This window comes from Cebus imitator, unplaced genomic scaffold (genome assembly GCF_001604975.1).
Source record: "Cebus imitator isolate Cc_AM_T3 unplaced genomic scaffold, Cebus_imitator-1.0 Scaffold299, whole genome shotgun sequence".
NCBI lineage: Eukaryota > Metazoa > Chordata > Mammalia > Primates > Cebidae > Cebus > Cebus imitator.
The window spans coordinates 2526845-2551515 of NW_016107614.1; the positions used below are offsets into that span (position 1 = coordinate 2526845).

General features: G+C 43.3%; 1 protein-coding gene across 2 annotated transcripts in view; it reads left to right on the forward strand.

Moving 5' to 3' along the window:
- Positions 1-7097: 7097 nt before the first annotated feature.
- The window catches only part of BLNK (B cell linker), a 70161-nt gene continuing 52587 nt past the window's right edge, over positions 7098-24671 (forward strand). Inside the window, exon 1 of one of the 2 annotated variants that reach the window (XM_017502832.2) lies at positions 7098-7366. In XM_017502832.2, the coding sequence (XP_017358321.1) occupies positions 7320-7366 (47 nt within the window). In that variant the 5' untranslated portion in view covers positions 7098-7319. Of the gene's footprint in view, positions 7367-21087; positions 21990-24671 lie in introns of those variants that run through there. The other variant, XM_037729369.1, reaches the window with a different exon arrangement.

Here is a 24671-nt window from a genome sequence, read left to right on the forward strand (position 1 = left end):
CCTGCCTCAAAAAAAAAAAAAAAAAATAGATCCAGAGAATCTATCCAACCCCTATCACTTCTCCACTATTTCCAGCTCCCTCCGGCCTCCCATGGGTGACTACTTTTATTAGCTTCTGATTTACCCTTCCAGTGTTTACTGTTGCAATACCAAGTGCCTAATATCTCAAATGTTTAGGATCTCTAGCTGTAAAGGAGATATTAGCCTTTGGTCTATGATACAGGATGCAACTCTTTACCCCCAATTTAGCTTTTATCTTTTGATACTGCTTATGGTGTTTTTTGCTATGAAAAAATATTTTATGTTTCTCCAGTCAAATTTATCAAGGTTTTCCTTTATTAGTTCTAGATTTTAAATCATAGATAAGGTTATAAAGAAATTTACCTGTATTTTCTTCAGGTATATTATGGCTTCATATTTCAAATTTAGATTTTTGATCCATTGGGAGTTCACTCTGGCAAGTGATTTGAGGTATGAATCTAAGTTTTATCTTTTTCCAATAACTATGCAATTGTACTGTTTATTGAAAAGCCTATTTTTCTCATTAGATATGCCACATTCATAATATACTTAATTTGCTTATAATCTTTTATTTATCTACGTATTTTCTCATTACTTCCACTGGTCATGCAGCAATACCATGCTGTTTTTATTAGAGAAGCTTCATACTGTACTTTAATGTTTAGGAAGGCCCTTCCCCATTCCTTGATTTTCTTTTCCAAGGGTTGTGTGGCTATTCTTGCTTGTTTATTTTTATATAGAAACTTTAGAATCAGGTTGTCTAGATCTGGCACAGGAGGAGGAGGAGAATTCTCTTGGTATTTTTATTGGGATCACATTAAATTTGTATATTATATTAGAGATAATGGAAATCTTTATATCTTTATGATGGGATTGGGATCACAAACATATTAAATTGGAGAAAATGGAATCTTTAGAACCATAAAACATTTGCTCAAGTCTGCTCTGCTTTTGTTTGGGGACCTTTTGAATCCAGGTGGACTGCCTAAGTAGAAAGACTGTGAGACTAGTCAAGCTTCATCAGATAAAAGGTAACAGAAAACTGTAATCAACAGCCACAGCCTTTACTACTGAGGACATAGGACAGATAGACTGCATTAGTTCATTCTTACATTGCTGATAAAGACATACCTGAGAATGGGAAGAAAAGAAGGTTTAATTTAACTTACAGTTCCACATGGCTGAGGAGGTCTCATAACAATGGCAAAGGGCAAAATGCACTTCTTACATGACGGCATAAAGAGAGAACAAGGAAGAAGCAAAAGTGGAAGCCCCTGATAAACCCATCAAATCTCGTGACACTTATTCCCTACCACAAGAATAGCACTGGAAAGACTAGTTCCCATGATTCAATTACCTCCCCCTGGCTCCCACTCACAACACCTGGGAATTCTGGGAGATATAATTCAAGTTGAAATTTTGGTGGCGACACAGCCAAACCATATAATAAACCCTCACCTCTTGGAGGCCATGAGTGTTAGCTCAGTTTTCCAAATCTCTGATACGCCCATTCCTTGGACAGAAAACTGCCTCTCCACCCTTGCTTGTTCTCTGGCTCCATCATGGCCCTGACTGATGGAAACTACCGGGCCTCCTGATTTCCCAGGGCCTTGTGTATCTGCTTCTTCGCTCTGGGTGGTGGTTCTGACTAGTGTCTGAGCCATGTGACCGATGAGGCGAAAAGAGTGTTTGATGACCCGTCTGACTAAAGGGATGATCACCTACTGGAAATTAGTGAGGAATAAGATGGACCATCAAGGAGACTCAGTCACAGTGAGGCATGAATGACATTGGTACATGGTTCTAGAAGAAAGGAAAATCCTCTGAAGTCCTTAAGAAGGGTCAGCAACTGGAGGCATGGGGATGAGATTGGGGGTGGATCTCACTACCCAGAAGTAGCAAGAGGCTGATCAGTGAACAAAGTGGGGGCCTAGGCTGTAGTGAGAGCAGGGTAAATGTGGGAATATTTCCAAGGAGAATCTTGCTGGCACATTGGCTCTGAGGGCATAAGGCAAGGAAAGAGGTGAAGACGACGCATAGGCTCAGAGTTGTCCATCTCAACATTAGGCTATTGTAATGTTCTTGCCAATAGAGGTTTAGCTGGATGCGATGAGTAAAGGCTGTTTTCATCTGAACCATTCTCGTAATAAAACAGATGCCCACTCTGTGCCAATCTGATGTTTAGAATGTTGAGTTTACTGAACAGATAAAATAGGGAACCAGTTTGTCTCACAGAAAGTGAAGCCTTGAGCCTAAAAGGGCCTTTGTCTATACTTACTCAAGCCACAGATGTCTTCTCTTCTTCCTTCTTTCTCCCTTCCTACCTCTTGTCCCCCACAGAAAAGAAGAACAGACAAACCACTGCCAGCATCTGCCACGCTTCCTTGTCTGTCTTTGCCTTTCTCTGGTCTCTTCTGCTGTTTTCCTCAACTGGTTTACCCAGACTCCTTAGCTTCCTCCCAACCATCTTCCCTCTGGGCCCTTCACTGGCACTGGCTGAGAAAACCTGTCCATCTGCAAGCTCCTGCCACTTTAGCCCACCTGTGCGAGAAAGCTGCCAGGTCTGACATTGCTGCAGAATGCATTCCTGCCCCAACCCTGAGAAAGGGGACCAGCAGAACAAAGGAAAGGAGAGTGAATGGTTTGGGGGCTAAAGGCCCTAGCTCAGATGTCAGGAAGATGGGTAGCCTTGAGTAAGTTTCATCACCTTTCTGAGGATCAGACTTCACATCATAAAATGGGAATGACCATAGTACTCCTTGCCCCCATGGAGTTGTTGTGAGGCTAAGCCTCTTGGAAATAGGTTATAGTTCTGCATAGAACCAGACTGCACAGCACCAACATCATACCTGGCCAACTTCCTGTGGCAGTTTGCCTCAACTGGTCCTGGCAAGGGAAAAGCCATCAGTGGGTGGTGGCAGAAAAGATAGTGAACTGTGCTTGACTCTCCAACCTCAGTGAGGACTTGAACTCCCTCCAAGGCACTGTAAATGCCACAGCCACTGAGCCCTTCTTTGGGAAGCAGTCTAGTAAAGAGAATCCAAGACTTCTCTTCTAGAATCTCTGAGAATGTTTCCACTGGCACTAACCAGTTTTTGTGCACGTTGGTAGGTCCAGATTCCAACTCAGATGAGGCCCAAGCCCTCTTAGAATCCCTTGCTCTAGAGGTAAGAAGTTGAGGTGAGGGAGACTAAATGACTTGGCCAAGGTCATGGTTAAGTTGCTGCCTGATGCCAGAGCAAGGCTGTCTGCGGTATCAGAGAAAATCTCTCTTGCAATGGCAGAGTCTATGATTAGTAGCTTAGACTCTGGAAACAGACTGGGGTTTGAATCCCAGCTTTGCTGTTGATGAGTGATATAACTTCACACTGGTTTACTTTGCCTCTCTCAGAATCATTTTTTTCACATGTAAAATGAATGTCGTCATAATACAGGAGACACAGAAAGCATTCAATAAACATGGTGGTGTAGTTGTCATCCACAGATGCCAGGCAAAGAGCCCCCAAAAAAACCAGGGCTGTTTGGGTCTCATCCCCAAGATGCAGTGCAATCGTCTTCTTTTTCTCAAGTCTCATCGTCTCACAGAGATGGTGGATCATCACCATCTGACTTAGGTTTAGGCATGCTACCTTGGCTTTGCCCCGTAATCCTAGACCAGATCTTTTTTTCTTTCTTTTCTTTTTTCTTACAACACAAGATCAAAGATAGACCAGATCTTTGAAAATTTATTTGTGTTTAATATATAATACCTCCAATACGTGTAGGATACAAAGAATAACAATAAAATGAACATTTATACCCACCATTCAGCTTAAGAAATATACTACAATTGCTTGCGTGTCCTTTCGCTCCAATCTTGCTCCCTGGTAACTTACTCATTTTTCATTCCCTTCCTTGGTTTTACCATATATTAATGTATCCTAAATAATATATTACTTAGTTTTACATGTCTTTAACCTTAATACAAATGGAATCATGCTGTATATACTTATTTAGCTTGCTTTTATTGCTCAAATTATTTTTGTTATTTATCCATACTGATGCAATTGGAATTCGCCCATTTTCATTGTTGAATGATACTCTATTATGAAAAGATGTCACAATTAATTTATTTGTTCTCTTGTTGATAGACATGCAGTGGCTCACACTTGCAATCCCAGCATTTTGGGAGGCTGAGGCGGATGGACCACCTAAGGTCAGGAGTTCGAGACCAGCCTGACCAATATGATGAAACCCTGTCTCTACTCAAAATACAAAAATTAGCCAGGCGTGGTGCTGTGTGACTGTATTCCCAGCAACTAGGGAGGCTGAGACAGGAGAATTACTTTAACGTGGGAGGCGGAGGTTGCAGTGAGCCAAGATCAAGCCATTGCACTCCAGCCTGGGCAACAGAGTAAAAGTCCATCTCAAAAAAAACCAAAAGAAAACAAATGGTGCTTTCGTGAAAATTCTAGCACATGACTTTGATATACACAGTTAGCAGTGCTCTGTGACTATGATCTGTGCTGGGTCATGGATATGCATGCCATCAAATTTATCAGAGAATACCAAACTGTGTCTAAAGTGATTGCACCTTATACTTTTAGCAACAGTGTATAAACCCCCCGGATTTTCTTTAAGGTTAGGATTGTTCATTTCTCATCTGTGAATCTAGTGATTCATTAATTTCCATGTCCACTGTACTATGTAGACCGAACTTGAATGCTTATCATGGTATGTTGTTCTGTGTGTTCTGTGGAACCGCATTGTGTGGTCTCATTCCTTTTATAAGTTCTCAGCTAAGACTTGGTATCATCAGTTTCCATCTTTGCATTGATCTTCTTGGCAATCCAATTATGAGGGCCTGTCATTTGTATTTTGACTGTCATTTATGGTGCATTTGTTACATAAAAGTTTAAATGTGTGTGTGTGTGTGTGTGTGTGTGTGTGTGTGTTTGTGTGTATTTATGCATTTATCATTGTTTTTCCTTTTTATGTGTTGCTTAGAAAGGTTTTCCCCACTTCAAAATTAGAGTCAAATAATTTAAAATTTTCATTTAGTCATGGAGCAACTTAGAAGCCAGAGCAGTTGTGGCAGGCCTGGAACATTAGGCTGTCACACTGCACTTCACATGGAGCAAAATGTCCAGTCTGAAAATGCATTCTCTCATTTTCATCATGTCAGACTAAATACAGTAAAAAGAAGAAAGACAAGTGGCTGTAAAAAGAAAAAGCAGAAGTGTAACCTTTGCCTCTGGTCTTTTTCTCTGGGGAAATAAGAGTCGTCAGCCAGGTGCTGAGCAAAGTTGTTGGTGGAGAGAAAAGTCAAGTGACTTATGGGGTGCATTTTACAATAATTCAGAAAGAACGAACTGACTATTATCATCTCATGCAGTGAAACCTAAATTTCCTGATCTTTGATGACATTGTATGTGCCTTTACCATCTTAGTCTACTTGTTTCTTCTAGTTAGGACTTATGCAAGAGGAGGAGGAGGGGTCTAGAGCTCCTTCAGGATGCATTACAAGAAAATTGAGCAGCCAGATTGGGGAAAATGAATGATGACAGCAGACAAGCACTTGCATTTTTCTCACACAACATTGTCTGCTCTCTTGCTGGCCTGGCAAAGTCAGTGGCCTGGCCAAGCAGAAGGGCACCACCCTTCAACAGCTCTGAAGATTCTGCTTCTAAACATGTGGTCAAACCAGAAATTCATAGGCAGTGATGAATGTGAACAATCAAGGTTACCTGGAGAAACACAGAACATCCATTTGTGCAAAGAAGAGGCATAGGAGGGAAGAAATTCATCCATGGTTTCCACCTCTGCCATTGCCGCTGTTCCTTCTCCTCCTCCTGTGTCTCCTCCTCCTCCTCCTCTGTCTCCTCTCCTCCTCGTCTTCCTCTACCCCTTTTTCCTCTTTCCACTCATCTTCAGCCAGATCTTGGATCTGTGACAGGAGGGGTAACTGGGAGCCCTTTACTTTGTCCTGCTGTGTATTCTTCAGACCCAGGAGAAGACTAGTTCCCTTGATAAATGTTGAAAATGTGCACTTTAATCCACAAGGGTGAGCAGGGCATTCTCAATGGCTACAGGAAAGTGTGTCTAGGTACAAAAAGCCCTTCCCATTTTCTTCCTCCCTGACCCTAGACTGCAGCCTGCTCTCTAAACAACAGATAAATCAGCATTTTTCAGATCAGGCAGAAGGAAATGTAAAGTCTTCCAGGAGGGAAGTAGAGTTCTCTGAATGGGTTCAGCCCCTACGGGTATGATTCCCTCCTCCCAGCCTCACTCCACCTGTCTGGACTTGAGATGGCCCATATCTGATGTGTCACTGGGTCTAATAAGCAAGCTGTGGACAGGGCAGGAAGAGGCAAACACAAGGAGGGGAGTGGCATTCTGCTTTTAGAAGGACTTCAGAATGGCCTGATATCAGAATTGCATTGTTGGGAAATTGCTAGATTTGTTCTCCCCTGACTTTTGGGTACATCCTGGTTTGTTTGAAAGTTATCAGCAAGGTAACTCCTGACTCTACCAGGCAGTAAGGAGGCTGCACATCTTATGATGGGGATCATCTACCCTTTCCTGGTTCACCCATTCCTACCCCCAGATAAACAGATAATTGCCCATTCCATTTTAAATAGAGCTCCAGAAAAAGTTAGACTCTAACTCTCTGTGTAAACTGTACCACCGTGTCACTGCCCTCCTGATATTTATTTTTAAATATATTGCCTGCAAGGGGTAGGGGGAGAAAAAAACACAAAAATGCCATTTTTATATAATGGCTCTATAAGCAGAAAAAGCTTATCCATGACTTTATGCAAATAAGCAGAAAATCTCCAAGAGATGTTCAGATGGAATTGATTACTCTGCTTTTCCTTGAGCCCAGGAAGTTCCCAGTTACAGCACGCACCTGCTGGAAACAGACTACATGTGTTTGGGACAAACAGGAAGTCGTGACCAGCCAGAAGCTTGTCCCAAACTGGTTACAAATCTGATTGTAAAAGAAAGCAGCTGGAAAGAAATCTGCATGCCCAATAGGTTTCACTATTAAAGTTTACACAACGTGGAGTAATCACAAGCTGGCTGGCTATCCAGATCACATGATTATGTAGAAACATGAAACTTGACTATGTGCTCAGGCAAGTTTTACTTCTCCCTAGAGCAGGGGTGTTTGCCAGCAGCCTGAGCTCTCAGAAATCAGACTCAAGTGGCCGGAACCCTTGAGACCAGGGTCTTGCCATGCTACTCCCTAGGAGGGCCAGGAACTGCTGACGTGACCACTGGACAGTTATTTGTGTCTCTTACAATTACCAAACAGAATGGACAAGCTTAATAAAATAACCGTCCCCGCCAGTCAGAAGTTGAGGTAAGATTTTCCCCACCCAATACTTATCCTTCTTCACCTCCTTCTCCCCCTGCCATGCTCTTATGGCGTCTCAGAAATATTGAAATCCTGGAATGCTTTGCTAGTCTTCAGTGGGTGGCACTTGCTATAGGGAAGTGGACTGAGATTTTAGGGAAAGCATTGGGTGGCATTCACTATAGGAAGTGGACTGAGTTCTTTAAAAATGTGTAGGAACAAGAGAGGTTTGCTTTAGCTGGCCCTTACAATAAAGTGTAAAGCTCTGGAAAGATAATAAAACAGAAATGCCAAGGGCTTATATTCTACGGAAGGTCAGCTTTCAGAGTCTGAATGCAACAAACTTTTCTAAAGAAGGGTTTCTCTAACTGAATCCTCACCCATTTTATTGCAGGTTACTATTTAATTTTAAGGATAGCTGTAATCATTTGTTATTCATTGTTTTACTCTCTCATTTATTTTGTGGGTGCATATTATGAGTGTGTTTGGGGGGATCTGTCTTTCTAACGCCCTCATGTTAATGTAACAATGATCTATAACAAACCTCTTAGAAAGAATAAACCAGAAGCGGCCCCACAAGCATGAGTCAAGGAGCTATGGAAAAGACAGCTTCCCCAAATTTTGCTTTTGAAGGCCTCTTTTTGGTCTCATTGTAATAGCATCACGGCTTTTGGAAAATGAAACTTTTTTAAATTTCAGGGAGTGTTTTATATTCTGACTACATGTTGGAACTTAGCCGAATGTTCAGGGGATGACGTGACATGTGTAGCAGACAAGTAATCACAGATAACATGGAGCCAGAGAATTGAAGCTTTTGAGACAACATTTAAGAGAAGGTCTGGAATTGGCAGAGGGACAGCCTTTCATAGTAGAACACAAGTCCTATGCCTAGGAAGTGCTTAGTAGGAGGTAATATGAAATGAACCGATGATCTGGGATCCGTAGGCAGCATTGACTACATTCAATCATTTCATGAATGGGCTGAGTGCTGCTGAGTGATCAGCACTGATGGGACAAGAAGGCACGTCAGTCTTGCCCTTGGTCTCAAATAGCTACACCCTCATGAGGGGCAGGGGTGATAAAACGGAAGCTGTAAGTGACTGAAGGAATGTAAGAATGGAATTAAAGTAGCAGGAGGAGATTTCATAGAGAAGATACTTTAGAGGTGGGCTTTGAGAGGTGGGTAAAATTATAAACTAGCCGGAGAATTGGAGGAAACATGTTATGTGCTGGGAGGAAGAATATAGAAGTGGTCACTTGAAGCTTAACACAAGTATGGTCCATTTATGGGACGATGAGGAGAGTTTTCTGTCCAGCAGAAGCTGTAGAGTAGGGCATGTGGGACCCGACGGTCCTGGTATGATTGGACACATAGGGTGGGTCTACGTTGCAAAGGATGGTGAAGGCCCTAACCATCGGGAGTGGAAGAACAGGTTATGCTGTTAGCTATGTTGTGACAGCAGGCTTAAAGGAGGCCGGTAGGATGCGCTGGAGTGGGAGGGTCACTGGAGGCAGGGATCTGGTGGGAGGGAGGAGCACTTAGGTAACCCAAGCATCCAGGGTGGTAGGCCTGGACTTGAGACACAGCACAAGAAGGAAGAGGGAAAGAGAGGGAAGAAAGACATGCAAAGAAACTAACTAGGCACCCTCCTCTCAAATGAGCAGGAGGGTTCCAAATGTTTTTTTAGATATATTCCATAATGAAGAACTATACAGGGACGTAGAACCTCTTTCAGGGAATCCAGATGGGAATTTAAATAAAGGCACTAGAACTTAAATCTTTTTTTTTTTTTTTTTTTTTTGAGACAGAGTTTCGCTCTTGTCACCCAGGCTGGAGTGCAATGGCACGATCTTGGCTCACCGCAACCTCCGCCACCCGGGTTCAGGCAATTCTCCTGCCTCAGCCTCCTGAGTAGCTGGGATTACAGGCACGCGCCACCATGCCCAGCTAATTTTTTGTAGTTTTAGTAGAGACGGGGTCTCACCATGTTGACCAGGATGGTCTCGATCTCTTGACCTCGTGATCCACCCGCCTCGGCCTCCCACAGTGCTGGGATTACAGGCTTGAGCCACCGCGCCCGGCCAGAACTTAAATCTTTTTATGATTCCTCCCTTTGGGACAAAGTCCAGCTTGATCACGGAGCAGTTGATGGGCAATATATGACCATAGATTATGGGATAGAAAACCAAAATTATACCATGGATAATCATATGCTACACTCATCTGCTTACATAAAAGTAACATTTTTCCTACTTGATTACTCAGCTGTCTTTATAGAATCGCCCTGTTTTGGTAAAATGTACACTGTTGACGTGGAACTTTTCAAAGAAATGAAATTGTGAATTCAATGGGCTCAAAGAGCCATGTTAATTCTTTTTCGTAATTAGATAGATGAGATGGTGAGGAGTCGAGAGATGAAATACCTGCCTCCTGTGATTTGTGTCCTCTGTCCTGACTGGCTGACATCAATTCTGAAGGTTGATTAACCATGTAATTATTTGGTACCAGATGACAGTAAAAGTGGACAGTTATGTTTATACTTTTAGGCTTAGGTGAGAATTTGCTCAAATTCTTAGCCACAAAAATAGAAAGACAATGAGTATCCATCTAGGGGGCTGAAAAGAATGACCTTGATCCAGGGAATATATTCCCAGGACTGAAAAGAGAGTGGAGCAGAAGGTATTGCTAGGAGGAGAGGGAAAGTAGAGTCATCCAAGGGAGGGAGGGCATGCAGGATTGGAAGGAAATGAGGAATTCTTAAAATAAAGAAGAGAGGGAATGTTCCGTATGCATACCTTGGGAGTTTCTGCTGTGTAAGAATAGAGATAGGTGAGGTGGCTAAGTCGCATGTGACCACAGAGAGAGGTGAGCACAAATTCTCGTGGTTTTGCTCCCACCAAGGCACTGCTAAAATAGGCTTCTCTGTTAGCAGAAGTTCATAGACACTCGGGGTCTTTTAGTTGATTCCTAGCCATGATTTTCCCTTAAGTTTATAAGGTAAAGATATCATCAGAAACCCAGCTGGAACTGAATTCTCAATTGTTCCACAGTCAACATTCCTATGATCATAAACATGTTACCCTTCTAGGTGAACATTTCAACATTTACAATCCTTAATCACTTTGCAAATATCCCTTTTCAAACTAGTAAAACTAACTTGAAAATGAAATTTTTAGTTTTTAATAACCTTCCAATTGACTCATCATCTGTGTTGTGTATTTTTCTTTGTAGCATAAACAAACACATACCCGCTCATTTTCACAACTAGAAAAGGTCTTTGACATAAGTGTGGTCAAATCAGGTCTCCCTAGTTATCTTATTGGTTAAAGAGTATGGTATTTTTTTGTTCAAGAAAATCAAGGTTTGTGTGATTTTAGGCAAGATTGCCTAATCTCCCTGGTTTCCTCACCTGGAAGATAAAGATAATTATAACAGTACCAATGTTGTAGAGCTATTGTAAGGTTTAAATAAATTCTTTTGTGAAGCAATTGGTACATAGTGATTAATGGATTTTTTAAATAGTCGCTATTAATATCATTTCTGTTGTTATTCTTACCAATTCTATAATTGTGTAATTGATTTTCTGAAGATAAATGGAAACTTTCCATTGATCACTGATAAATTTTATGTTGGTTCTATTTCTTCTTTCTGGCTATTCTGAATATTTTGTCTATTGATTCTGACATCTGTGACACTTGGCTTTGCATGGACTGCAGATGTGACAAACATTGCTTCTCTGCCTTCATCTAAGTGACTAATAACATTAAGCATGACAGAGCCCTGCCGTGGGTGTCTGGGTCTTCTTGGGTGAGGTCTCACTGAGATCTTATTTTTTGGATTCTGAGACATGCCTTCTCTTCTCAGGGCTTGGAGTTTTCAACTGGAGTTTTTAGTTCCTTGATTTTTCTGGTTCAGTTCTTCAGAAACAAACTCACCCTCCTTTCACATTTCCACTGCTAGCTGCCTCTCAGATCCTCCCTGTTTTGGTCGATGGTATCGTCATCAACCCTCACTCTGACCCTCCCCTCTCCTCTTCCACTGACACCCACTTACCAACCACACCCTGCAGGTTTTCTTTATTTCCCTTCCATATATGCCTTTTCTTTCCTTTTCTTCCACAACATCCTGGATAGGTCCTCAGCTCCCCTGTGTCCCCTATGTTTGCCTGGTCCAAACTCTACAAAATGAGAACATTTCCCAAAGTCTCTCTCAGCTCTGATGCTGTGATCCTTCCAACCCAGAGACCACATTTGACATATGTTATGTTCTCGAAGGCTACCATTTTATCTCAGGACTCTCAGGAAATATTTCTTGATGTATTGAGACAGACCATGCCGTTGGGGCCCAACAGGGCTGATTCTAATGGCCAGTTACTAGCTATAAATCCTAAAGCCATTTAGTTTCTCTGTACCTCAGTTTCCCAGTTGTCAAAGGAAACTAGAGATGTCTTCCTCACAGGCCTGTGTGAAGACCAAGGGAGACAACATGGGCTGAAGTTCCCAGAAGAGTATTTGCCACTTGGTCGGTACACCAAGTCAACAAAAAGCAAACAAAGAGCCGGGCGTGGTGGCTCATGTCTGTAATCCCAGCACTTTGGGAGGCTGAAGTGGATGGATCATGGGATCAGGAGTTCAAGACCAGCCTGGCCAACATGGTGAAACCCCATCTCTACTAAAATACAAAAATTAGCCACCTGTAATCCCAGCTACTCAGGAGGCTGAGGCAGGAGACGCTTGAACCCAGCAGGCAGAGGTTGCAGTGAGTTGAGGTCGCACCACTGCACTCCAGCCTGGGCAACAGAGCAAAACTCCGTCTCAAAAAAAAAAGCAAACATAACTACCAGTACCTCAGCCCACCCATGCAGAGCAGCTATTTGCTGTCTCTCTTCCTCTTCACATTTGTGGTTCCAACTTCTTTTAAGTGGGATGGCAAGTAGCATGGAGAGCTCCAGGCAGTAGGCACAGCATCTAGTGGTGATTAGACCAACTTCCTGGACAGTCTGATTTTCCATCCTCCTCACACTGCCTACCTGCGTCCCATCGGCTGAGGAGCCACTCAACTGGGCCATCTTAAGCCACACAGATGGATGGAATACCCAGAGCAGCAGGAAAGGGCTCTTTTTCCCTGTGGGCAAGCCACATAGGAGCCACATTATCAGAGATTGGTTTAGTGAGAGTGGACTTCAGAGTCATTAGCCAAGAAAACTCAAGGCAACTTCCTCTCCCACTCTGGGCACGACTGTGCCAGGAAAACCCTAAACCAGAGTCCACGTGTCTGAGGAACCTCTCTTCTGGACCCAATGACTGTGCACCATGGCTGAACAACCCTTCCTCTTCACAGAACATGTTTCCAAATGGACTATGATACAATCCATTAGGCTTCCAAGGACCGAATCACAGCTATTTTCCAGCCTTGCCTCTTAGATTACTGGATTGGAGGGAACTGGGCTGGTACCAAACTCTTCAGGCACATATTTACAGACAATCTCTTGTTTTCTTCCTACAGATGACTTAACCCCATCTGTTCTTTGGAGAATTTATCAGTTTGGTTCATCTTCAAAGAAGATCCTTACATAAGCAAGACAAAAACGTGAGAGAGAGAAATTAAAGGATAGCTTGTTCTAGGGAAATTAAAACACTTGGCTTTCTTTGGCTTCTTAATACACTCCACAGAAGTATCCATCCCCAGCCTCCTGCAAGACACAGCTGGATCATTTTGATCAATGGTTCTCCATCAAGGACAATTTTGTCCCCTAGGGAACATTTGGTTGTCACAACTGGGGAGTATTACAGACACTAGTAGAGCCCAAAGATGCTGCTTATCCATCCTTTAATCTTCTTGGTTATATATGAAAATTCATGTCCAAGAGGCACGTATTTGGAATAATTCTTCCATGAGTTGAGAGAGTTTCTGGAGCAGGATTCACCCTGTCTTGCTTGGTCTCCCTGTTGCCAGTGTGTACATATATTTTTTAAACCAAAGGGTAGGCTTTGAGGGTTCAATCTTTTTCATTAAAGACTTTATTCCAGCTCTGTTCTGAAGCATTTCTATGTCTCCCCTGTCCTCCTCCAAAATAACTCTTTAAATTGGTTTTGATTGTATCTGGATCTCAGGAAAAGCTTTGTGTGATTGTTCTGCATATTAGGAATGGTGAGAGGAGGTCTACGTGAGGCACCCAGGCCCTGTGCTCAGAAGAGCCTGTGCTGTCTGTTGGAATGTCAGATGCTCAAGGCTCTTGGGTGATCCTGCCTCCAGGCTTGCAGGGCTGCGGTGCTCTTGCCCACTGTAGACAGAGCCTCACTAAGGAGACCTTTTAAGTCCACCTAACCAAGACTCCGTCTCTGCAGAATGGCAGTCAGAGAGGTACAACCACTGCCTTCCATTGGACACCCTGTGTCTCTGAATTGGTGATTACATTCCATCAGGTCCCCCTTAGATCTCACAGACTTGGGGCCATTCTGCTTCTTTAGGGTGACCTTGCTTCTCTGTGTTCGCTCTATCAGATGTTGATGTTTAAGAGCTGAAAGACAGCCTTAGTTTTCTTTTGTTCCACATTTATGCCGGACTTCCTAGGTTCTTAGGAACCATGCACATTATCAGGAATTAAGAGTATGATTCATCCACTGCTCCAGAAATGGGCCTCACCTACTGATGGGGTAGAATTCCAGCCCCCACCCAAGTCCCTGCTCCAGATCAAGAGAGAGAGAACCCTGAAGTGTGACACTGGCTGCCATCCTCTAGGTCCCACATGACCTCAGGGTTCCCCAGCACAGCTGTAGGGAAGCAACTTTGGTGCTGGGCTGACACTGGACACTGGGTTGGCTGCTGCGGCAGAAACCCTCTCTCAGGGGATGGCACCTCTTGACTGTGTGTTGAGCCTCCTTATTACTGGCATATTTGTCTCCATCTAGCAATGAGCAAGAAAGCCTGACTTCACCTCCTTCCTCCCTGTGCTTTGTTCCACAGCTAGGGCTATCTGCTCCCGCATCAAGAGCCCTCCCCACCCGCCTTGTATCACCACGTTTTCCTACCTGTCCTGCCTTCACCTCTCTTCTGAAAGGGAGTCCTCTGGAAGCTCACCTGCAGCCTTACTTTTTACCCTGATGTTTTCACAACCCTTTTGCAGCACAATGGTCTAGGCCTCCAAACAGACCGTTTCCTTCAGCCCAGCAGGGCTGTGTCCATGTTTATTTCAGAAGCAAGGCCAAGAAGCCAGCTTGAGGCACATGTGGTGACCGCTTGCTGAGCCACACTCCTCTGCTGGCCAGTTTCCTAAAGAAGGCTCTCATTACCCCAGGAGCATCCCTGCCTCCCACCTACTGCAGATTCCCTTCCTTCACACTTCATAAGGAACACAGGCCCCTAGCTTCCTGGGTGTGTAACTGTACAGTCACACAGAGTCCTGTGCTCAGAAGAGCTTGTGCTTGGTTTAATGCTCTGCTGTTGCAGTCCTGAAATTCTTAACAATTTTCGACCAAGGGGCCCTGCATTTTCATTTTACGTTGGGCCCCAGAAATTATATAGCCAGTGCTGGTCAGGGGTTCCATGAGGACTTGGGCCTTGCCTGCTTCTACAATGTGCAGAGACATAGGCTCCCATGGAGAAGCACAGAGATTCACCTTGCAAGGACTGAAAGGACCCCTCTCCAGCCCCTTTACTCCACAGGTGAGAAAGCTGAGCCCCAGAGAGGCCAGGGTACCTGTTCAAGCTCTAGAACAACCCCTCCATGTTGGCCTATGGAATTTACTGGCCAATGTAACATTCAGGCTTTGTCTGTGCTCTATACATTCTGTAGACATTTGTTTTAAAATTAAAACGCAGCCACTTATTAGTCAGAAAGCCTGCTGAGAATTCCTGCTGTCAGTATTTCAGGCAGTTGTGTGTTCCAGGCCCAAAGTTGAATTCCATGCTGACTCAGTGTTTGGTATCCTACTGCTATATATTTTGCAAAGAATGCTTCCACAGTTGTTCCTGTCATCTGTGAGTAAGTTATAATTATGAAGAGCAAAGCCGGTCTCACATACAGACCAAGCATACAGCACCAATGTGACATTTTAAGAGGTGCCCCTGGAAGGTGTTTTTGTCAGACTGAAAAGAAAGAATCAGGCAGATGTGGATTTGAACATTTGTTCTGCACTTACTAGCTAGTGGTCTTTGAGAAGATCACTTAATCCCTTTTAGCCTCAGTTTTTTCATCTGAATAATGAGAATAATAATATCTACTAATAACATATAACAAGAAGCAGGGGTATTAGAACAGTACCTCTTGCCTAGGCACAGTGGCTCACGCCTGTAATCCCAGCACTTTGGCAGGCTGAGGAGGATGGATCACGAGGTCAGGAGTTCGAGACCAGCCTGGCCAGCAAGGTGAAACCCCATCTCTACCAAAAATACAAAAAATTAGCAGGCATGGTTGCATGTACCTATAGTCCCAGCTACTCTGGAGGCTGAAGCAGGATAATTGCTTGAACCTGGCAGGTGGTGGTTGCAGTGAGCAGAGATCATGCCACCGCACTCCAGCCTGGGTAACAGAGTGAGACTCCCTCTCAAAAAAAAAAAAAGAAAAGAACAGTACCTCCCTATACTGGAGAGTAACAGTTCAGTGAATGTCCCCTTCTTCCTGGTCTGTGCTTCCCTGGTGCCCCAAATTGTATTCTTAGAGAGGCATCTACCTTGGGTATGGCAGTGTCTCAAAGTTTGGGTTCAAAATTTAACATCATTAAGTGTAATAGGTTCAGGCACTGAGTCATTACTGTCACTAGCACCAGGCAGGACTCATTTATCTGATAGCCAGCTCAGACCAAGGGGGCAGAGAGCTCTCCTACCTGCTCACAGAGGTGGTTCAATCAACAGTCTAGCTGGATGAATGGAACATTGTTCAGGAACATGGTGATAAGAAGGAGGGAAAGGCCAGAGGCAGGAGACCACACCTAAGTAAATGGGAGTTACCCAGAGGGAGGCTATGACCAAGGGACTTGGAATAGAAGACAAGAGAGTCTGTGCCATCTCCTATGAACACAGGAGTCTCCCTTAACTATTTTGGTTTTTGCAATCTGCTTTTTATAGTTTTATGAGGAAGTTTCCCTTTACCCAAGACGTCTCTACCAGGTGGGTGGGGAGAGCAAGGTCCAGCTAGCGTTCCAGTGTGCTGAAAGAAAGGAAAGTGTCGTATCCCTGGAGGCCCCAAAGACCGTTGGCCCCTAAAATCAGAGAGGGGAGGGGCTGTGACAATTTTTGCTGTCACATCAAATGACAAAGTTTCAAAGAACTTTTTGTTTTTTGAGATGGAGTTTTTGTTCTTATTGCCCAGGTTGGAGTACAGTGGTGCAATCTTGGCTCACTGCAACCTCCACCTCCTGGGTTCAAGCAATTCTCCTGTCTCCGCCTCCTGAGTAGCTGGGATTACAGGCATGCACCACCACACCCAGTTAATTTTGTATTTCTCTATGTTGGGGTTTCTCTATGTTGGTCAGGCTGGCCTTGAACGCCCAACCTCAGGTGATCCGCCCACCTTGGCTTCCCAAAGTGCTGGGATTACAAGCGTGAGCCACTGCGCCCCGCCCTAAGAACTTTTTAAAGCAGGAATAGCATCATTTCCTTGCCATCTCTTCAGACTCAGGGTGGTGTGCCTGACGCCTAACTGCCTCTGATAGGGTAAATCCTACCAGGGTTTTTTTTCAAAGGACACAGGTTATTAGTGGAATCATCCCTACTCCTGCTTATGCCAAGTCAGCCCAATTTCTGTCTGCATATAACCCAGCTCAGCCATTCAGACATGCCAGAGACTACCACAAAATATTTGCAGATCTCAGTGGGGAAAAAAAAAAGAAACAAGCAAGAAAAAAAAAGTAGGATGTGAAGTGCCTGAAGAAACTTGCAAATTACTTTATACAATTAATGAATGGACAGTAAGAAACAATCTAGCAGGAAGATGATGCTCGCGTGTAAGGGAACACAGCCCCTCTACTCCAGGACCCTCAGGTGGCCTTTCTGCTTAGGGTGTTGAGAAAGGATCCATGGATGATGGCGGTGTCCCTCCAGCTGCTCTGTTCAGCCACTCTACTGAGCACATTCCAGACCTGAGAGGGCCACCACCGCATTCCCTCCTGCCTCCCACGTGTGCTACCCCCTCTCTTTCCCCTTTCTCCTGCCATCTGTCCCTTCCTCTTTTTACTCTCCCTCTTCCTCCCAAAGTCTGAAACAGGCTCTTAAGACCTGACATTTCCCTCCAGCAAAAAGTCTAACCGTGGGGACCAATAGCAAGGCAGGGGCGGGGATACACGTGTCACCAGTAAAGATTACTGGGCTGGTAGAGAGAATGGATGCTGTCTCCACAGACAGAGAGGAAGGTATCCAGAGAGGCACATATGTGGGGAAGCCAGTCACCTGCCCTGGTGAGGGTCCAAGTTGAACCAAGTTAGCATGCATCATCGAGAGGGGGTTGAGAGCATGGGCTCTGGAGTCAGACCTGATTTAGAATCCCAGCTCTGTCATTTATTCATTGTAGGATCTAGGCAAATTATTTAACCTCTCTGAGTCAAATTTTCTCATCTATAAAAATAGGGATGACCACAACCATGTGAATATATTCATGCTATTGAACAGGACACTTAAAAATGGTTAAGATGGTGAATTTTTTGTTATGTGTTTTTTATCACAATATAAACATGGGGATAATAATAGGACCTCCTTCATAGGGTGGTTGTGAGGGTTAATGAGATAACACACACAAAGTGCCTGGCACATAGTACATGCTCAGTAAATGCTGGCTTTTGCTGTTGTTGATTTTCCAAGTCTGATCGCTGGCATGCATGACGCTTCTTTCAACAATGGCTTATTGGTCTTATGCTATAATCACGGCTCTGAACGATGGCATAAGAAGGTGGAGGGTACCTCTCGCCATGGAGAAGCTTTTTCTCTAGCAGGGGATTTGAGCCATGTGTGGAAAGGGAAGGAACAGGTATGACCAAAAGAGCCGGAGGAGTCCTCAACTAACTTAACCTTGGGGCAATTGCAAAATTTCCCTGGAATTTAATTTCCTCCCTTGGTATAAGAGGAGGTCAACCCAGGATATTCCCAAAGTCTCTCTCACTTCCAAATTTCTGTGACTACCTTAATTATAGGCAAAATTCAGAGTATGCTGAATAGTCTGAGACACTCATCATGATCTCTGATCTCTTTGGGCTTCAGTACCTGCATCTGTGAAATGGAGGAGGAAGGCACTCACTTGATCTTGAGAGGTTTGTTCAAGTTCTCACATCATGGAAGGGACTGTCAAAGCTATCAAAACTGTGCCAACTCCACCATGAGCTCACTCTCCAGGAGGAAGCAGCCTCCAGTGCTGAATTCGCAAATCTAAATATAATTCCCGTTATTTCATAGGACGGCCAGGCTGGAGGAAGTGAGCATGAGGAAGCCAGGGCTAGAAATGGACAGGGCTTTAGAAAGAGTGGAGGAGGGGGATGTTGTCCTAGGAGTCCTGCTGCATGCAAATAACAGGATAGTCACTGAAAAGCAGCATGCTGTTAGGAGAAATACCTAATGTAGATGACAGGGCGATGGATGCAGCAAATTACCACCATGGCACGTGTATACCTGTGTAACCTGCACGATCTGCACATGTGCCCCAGAACTTAAAGTATAATAAATATTTTTTTTAAAAAAAGAGCTTTCCCAAAGGGATGCTACTATAAATATTTTTTAAAGGTTTTTACATTAAAATAATAGGAGGAAAGAAAAAGTAGCACTCAAAATGATGGCTTGGTGGCCAAAGACTTCAGCTTTAAGCCAGAAGTGACCTGAAAGGAGGATGTTTTGGGTAAATCACAGAATTCTCCAGTCTTCCTGTATCTGTCATCTGGCTTCACATAAGCCGGAAGCTTCCTGTCATGTGATCAAGTGGTGAAAGGGGCCCCTTTCTGCATTACAAGAGGGTAGGGTTTGTGTTCAGGTTGGCTCTGTTTCCTGCATGTGCCATGCCCAGTGTGCACACACTGAATATTTGTGGAATAAAACAAAAAAAGTCATGTATAAAACAGCAAATCATGACATTAAACTTTAAGGGGTAACCCCCTTCAATCAATACATTGATATAAATAGTATGTAATATAATATTTAAAAAATCAAAATGAATGCCCAAAAATCCGTGATGAAGAAACTATTGGAATTTTAAATGAACACAGAATCAGTCCTGCTGATTTATTTTGTCTCAGGCCCCAGTATGGCCAATATAGCACTGCGTCTCAGTAATGTCCTCTTTGAGAGTTGTTGGTGTTGCAGTCACCAACTCTTCCTTCTGCACCGCTGAGGCCCTCAGGGCACCCCTAGTGTTATTCCATTGCCTTTGGTACCATGCTGTCATGAGCTTCGGGCTTGGGCCTGGCAAAGTTGCCTCCATACTGGTGTCCCAGCCACCACTGTCCCGAGGTCCTCCTCCATTCTTCCACCCTCATCACAACACAACCGAGGAAAGGTCTCCAAGGACTTCCAGCCGGAAGCCTGTAACCCTCATCTCCTTGGCCGAACAAGTCCCTTGACTGTCTGTCTCTGCTCCCTGCAGTCTCATCTTTGTCTTGTAAACATCCCCTCAACACCTACTCTCCTGCCACTCTCAGTTGCTCACCGGACCCCAGACATCTCAGACAGTTTCACCTCTGAGACTTCGCACTTGCTGTTCCCGATACCTGGCTGCTGTCCCTCACCTTTTTGATGTGACTGGGGATGCGAGTTGAAGAGCCAAAGAGGGAAAAAGAAAAAGGGTTAAAGAACATTCAGAAGTTTCAAGCCTGAAGATCCAAGGATGCCAGCTTATAAGCTCCCTTTTCTTCTTTCTCTTTCTTTTTTTTTGAGATGGAGTCTCACTTTGTTGGCCAGGCTAGAGTACAGTAGTGCAATCTAGTCTCACTGCAACCTCTGCCTCTTGGGTTCAAGTGATTCTCAGGCCTCTGCCTCCCAAGTAGCTGGGATTACAGACATGCGCCACCAGGCCCAGCCAATTTTTGTACTTTTAGTAGAGCCATGTACTTCACCATGTTGGCCAGGTTGGTCTTGAACACCTAACCTCAAGTGATCCACCCTCCTTGGCTTCCCAAAGTGCTGGGCTTACAGGCGTGAGCCACCGCACCTGGCACTTTTTCTTACTGGCAGTTTTCAATTTTCTATCATGTAGCTCTTTTAAAATTTAGGAACAAAAATAAAATATACTGTATGAGTAGCATCTTAAAGAGAAACTGGGAGCCAGTTTTATTAAACACCTGAAAAAGGAAGATGTCAGCTAGAGAATCAGCAGACCTAATGATGATCGTTAATTTTTTTATTTTTGAATGTATTTAAATTTAAAGTTTAAAATTGTTTTTAAAAATCCATTCATGGTAAAAAGTATTCATGGATATATTTTTGTTTCTATATATGCCAAGGAAAACGTTACAGAGATTTCTACTCCAAACTGATTTTAGAAACATGTAAGTTAGAGATACCAGGTCAATTGTATCAGCACAGATGTTCTAAGGATACCCAAGTATATGTGGATAAAGCAAAGGGCTGAGCCAGCAGCCCGCAGGGGTTCTTGCAGAACTTGAACTCCTGACCTCAAGTGATCTGCCCTCCTCGGCCTCCCAAAGTGTTGGGATTACAAGCAGGAGCCACCACGTCCAGACCTTTCTCTTATTCTTACTGGTAGTTTTCAATTTTCTGTCATAGAGCTGTTTAAAATTTAGTAACAAAAATAAAATATCCTATATGAATATGAGCTTAGGGTGAGACTGAATGGCTCTGAGCCATGACAAAAAGCTCAGGCTTGATTAAGTAGATGCTGGGGAGCTGCTGCACTCTTGAGGGGAGAGTGATCTGTTGAAATCTGGGTTTTTGAAACATTCATTGAAAGAGGCCCTAACAAGCCCTCACAACATGGATGGGAGGGCCCTGCTGCCAGCTGCCGCATTTTCCTGATGTAAAGGGGAAAGTGCAGGCTTTAGATCTCGGCTCAGAGAGGAGGACCAGCCCTACAAACACTGAAAGTTTGAAACTCAAGAACTGTACCTGAGGTTAAGATACAGGAATGAAGAAGGAAGGATTTATTTGCTCTGTTTGTTTATAAAGGGTCACTTTTATCTGAGACACCCTTTAATCCATTCCTACATGGAGATTAAACAGGGATTTTCTCTGATTAGCAATGCTTTGCATTCCACCCTTTCTGAAAGACAAGTGGAAAAAAAAATAACATCGCGAAACTTGTCTTTCCTTATTCTCTGACAGCACTAAAGAGCTACAAGGAAAACAAGATGTTTTCTGATCTTCTTCTTTCTACCAAACTTAAAAAAATACTTCTTACAGATAATATCATCTGTTAAATCATCTCCTGTATTTTAATAAAAGTTACTGGAAAAGTATTTTTGCAAAATATGTGATTTCCTGGACAACTCTGGTGATGTAGCCGAAATCTCTGCATGCAGCTGCCCTCCCCATGCCCTTTTGGCCCTGGAAGAGCTCAGTGTGCTTCAACCCTATCCTTCCTGGACTTACTTATCCTTCCACATGCCTGGGCTGTTCTCAGCCTGCAGATACCTTTCTACAGATTCTCTCTATGGATTCCTCTCCTTGTGCTCTCTTGGCGAGACTATCTTCCCTGGGGTATGTACAAAGATCTCCTATCCTGATAACACTGCCAGTGGTTCTTAACCTTGGCTGCACATTGGATCCCCTGAGAGCTAATGATTCTGGTTTAAATGGTCGGGGCAAAGGCCTGGGTATCAGGATTATTAAAAGTCCCCTAAGTGATTCTAATGCACAGCCAAAGTCAAGACCATTTCTTTAACTTACATTTTCGTCTAAGGAGGCGATGTATAAAGACTACCAGTTGATGCAAGTTCTAACCTTCAATTCATAAAAGACTCGTTAAAGAAGGCTGGGCTGTAGACATTTAGCTCCTGGGCTCGGAGTCCCTGCTCTGACACCAAGCTGCCTGGGAAGAGAAGGCAGGCAGACTGGAAGCTTCACTGTGCCCGACTTGTATTAATCTGAGCCCAGGTAAAGGTGAATGCCTGGCCATCGGCAACTACAGCCAATTCCTTCTGCTGTCTTCCCCCTGTTGAAAGCAGCCGTCATACCATTGACTAAAATTCCTGTTGCCAGTTTCCTTTCCTGGGAAGAATGACCGGGTAAGCCTTCAGCCACTCATTATGGAGAAAAGAGTAAGATTTGTTGTTAAAGCTATTCCAGGCCATGGTGGATGGGGGAAGATACGCTGGAGGTTGGGAAGTCATCTTTTTTGCTCTTTCCATTTAAACCCAGCCTAGAAGGGGATAAACCTGGCCTAATCCTTTTATAAATGTCTCTCAACCTTCTGTGTACCTAGGAAATTTGTTAAAATGCAGATTGCTGGGCCCCACCTGGAGTTTTTATTACATTGATATAGTTTAGGAATTTCTAATAAAATCAAATTTTTAATAAACAAATACAGGCTATCTTTAGACCTTATTCTAGAAAGCACTGTTTCAGAGGGTGATCTGGAAGAGAGGCTGGGTTTGAAGGCACAGGAGGGAACCTGAGATTGTCCCCTCCCTCCCTGCCCTTCAAGTCCAAGCCTCTTGATCTCAGCCTCCCAGAAGCCAGGCATTCAGCACTTATTCTTACACAGCCCTTGCTTCTCTGGCCTCAGATTGTCACATGATCTGGTCATCTCTCTGCTCCCTCAAGCTGAGGGATCCTGATTCACTGCTTCTTGTCACGCCTACTTAGATAAAAACTGTATAACCTATGCAACCAGCCACTACTTACCTATGACTTGAAAGAAAGAGCAAGAAGGCAAGGCAGGAAGGCAGGAAGGCAAGGAAGGCAGGAAAGACAGGAAAGGGGAGGGGAGGGGAGGGGAGGGGAGGAAAGGGAAGGGTGACTATAATTAACAATGATTTATTGTATATTTCAAAATAGCTAGAAGAGAAAATTTGGAATGTGCTAATGTGCTCAGCACAAATAAATTATAAATGTTTGAGGTGATGGGTATTCCACTTACCCTGATTTGGTCATTACACATATGCATATATCAAAATATCAAATGCATCCATAAATATGTACTGCTATTATGCATCAAATTTACAAAGTATAGTTTATGAAACACTTCAGTAACTTACTATAATTATATAGTTACATAGTATAATTGTTACAGTTATAATAATATACAATAAAAAGTAATTAGGAAATGTCAAGAAGCACCAAATGCCAAATTGATCAAATGACAAAATTGAATCCAATTCTTTTGAAACATTTTGCATCTGTTTGTTTATATCCACAGCAAAATTACTTATGCAAATTGGCCCCTGGTTCCCCACTACTCTGCCTGTGTCCCACTCTTGACAAACTTCTGACAGGATTCTTCACTGCTGGTTCATTTTGCTCTTCAAGCTGGTTAAGCATTAACTTAGGCTAATGCTAACTATCTCCAGTTACAGTCAACTTACAACTAGAGCTGCCCTTTGCTCTCCATATGAAATTATTGAGTTTCCCTGCAATCGATCCACTTCAACCTCTTTCTCTCTCAATTTCTCTTTCTCTCCACTGCCAGACCTCTTGTTTTCATTTCCTTCTTTCTTCTATCTTGAAGATTCTCTTTAGTTCCTCAGGAAAAGAAGAAAGGGGTTTGGCATAGAGTATACGTGAACAAATTCAGAAAATTATAGAGTTCTGAGGCCTAGCTCCCAGAGTCAGAGAAAACTGCTTTCAGGGTTATGGGGAAATCACCAATTCCCACAAGAATAATAATTGTGTACAGCTCATTATCTAAAGGGTCCAGTCAAATAGTTTTCTCAGAACAAAGGAAGAACTTACCTGAAAGGTGAATTAAAACATCCTACTCATTCAGGGAGGAACCATGTGAAATTTTATTATACATTTTTTTAAGTCAGAAAATTATTATGAGGAAAACATAATGTGCCCCATCCTCCCATTACATTTTTCTCCATATATGTATATAACACAGATAATACAAATGATATATACACATACTATAAAAATTCAAATATTTTAAAACATCATAAAGTAACAATCCCCTTTTTAGAAGGTAGAAGTTCCAGGCAGCAACATAGACGCATATTCTTTTTTTTTTTTTTTTAGGGGTCTGTGGCATTCCATTGCATGGATCTATCAGAATTTAGTTAACTAGTTCCCTTTTAATGATTGATGAGTTTTGGGTTGTTTTCAGAGTTATGGTTGCAGAGAGGGCAGGAGGAGCGGAGAGGATTAGAGAGTTCTTACACACCATGCTGCAATAAACATGCTTATCTATATATACTGATACCACGTTGTGACCATGTTCAT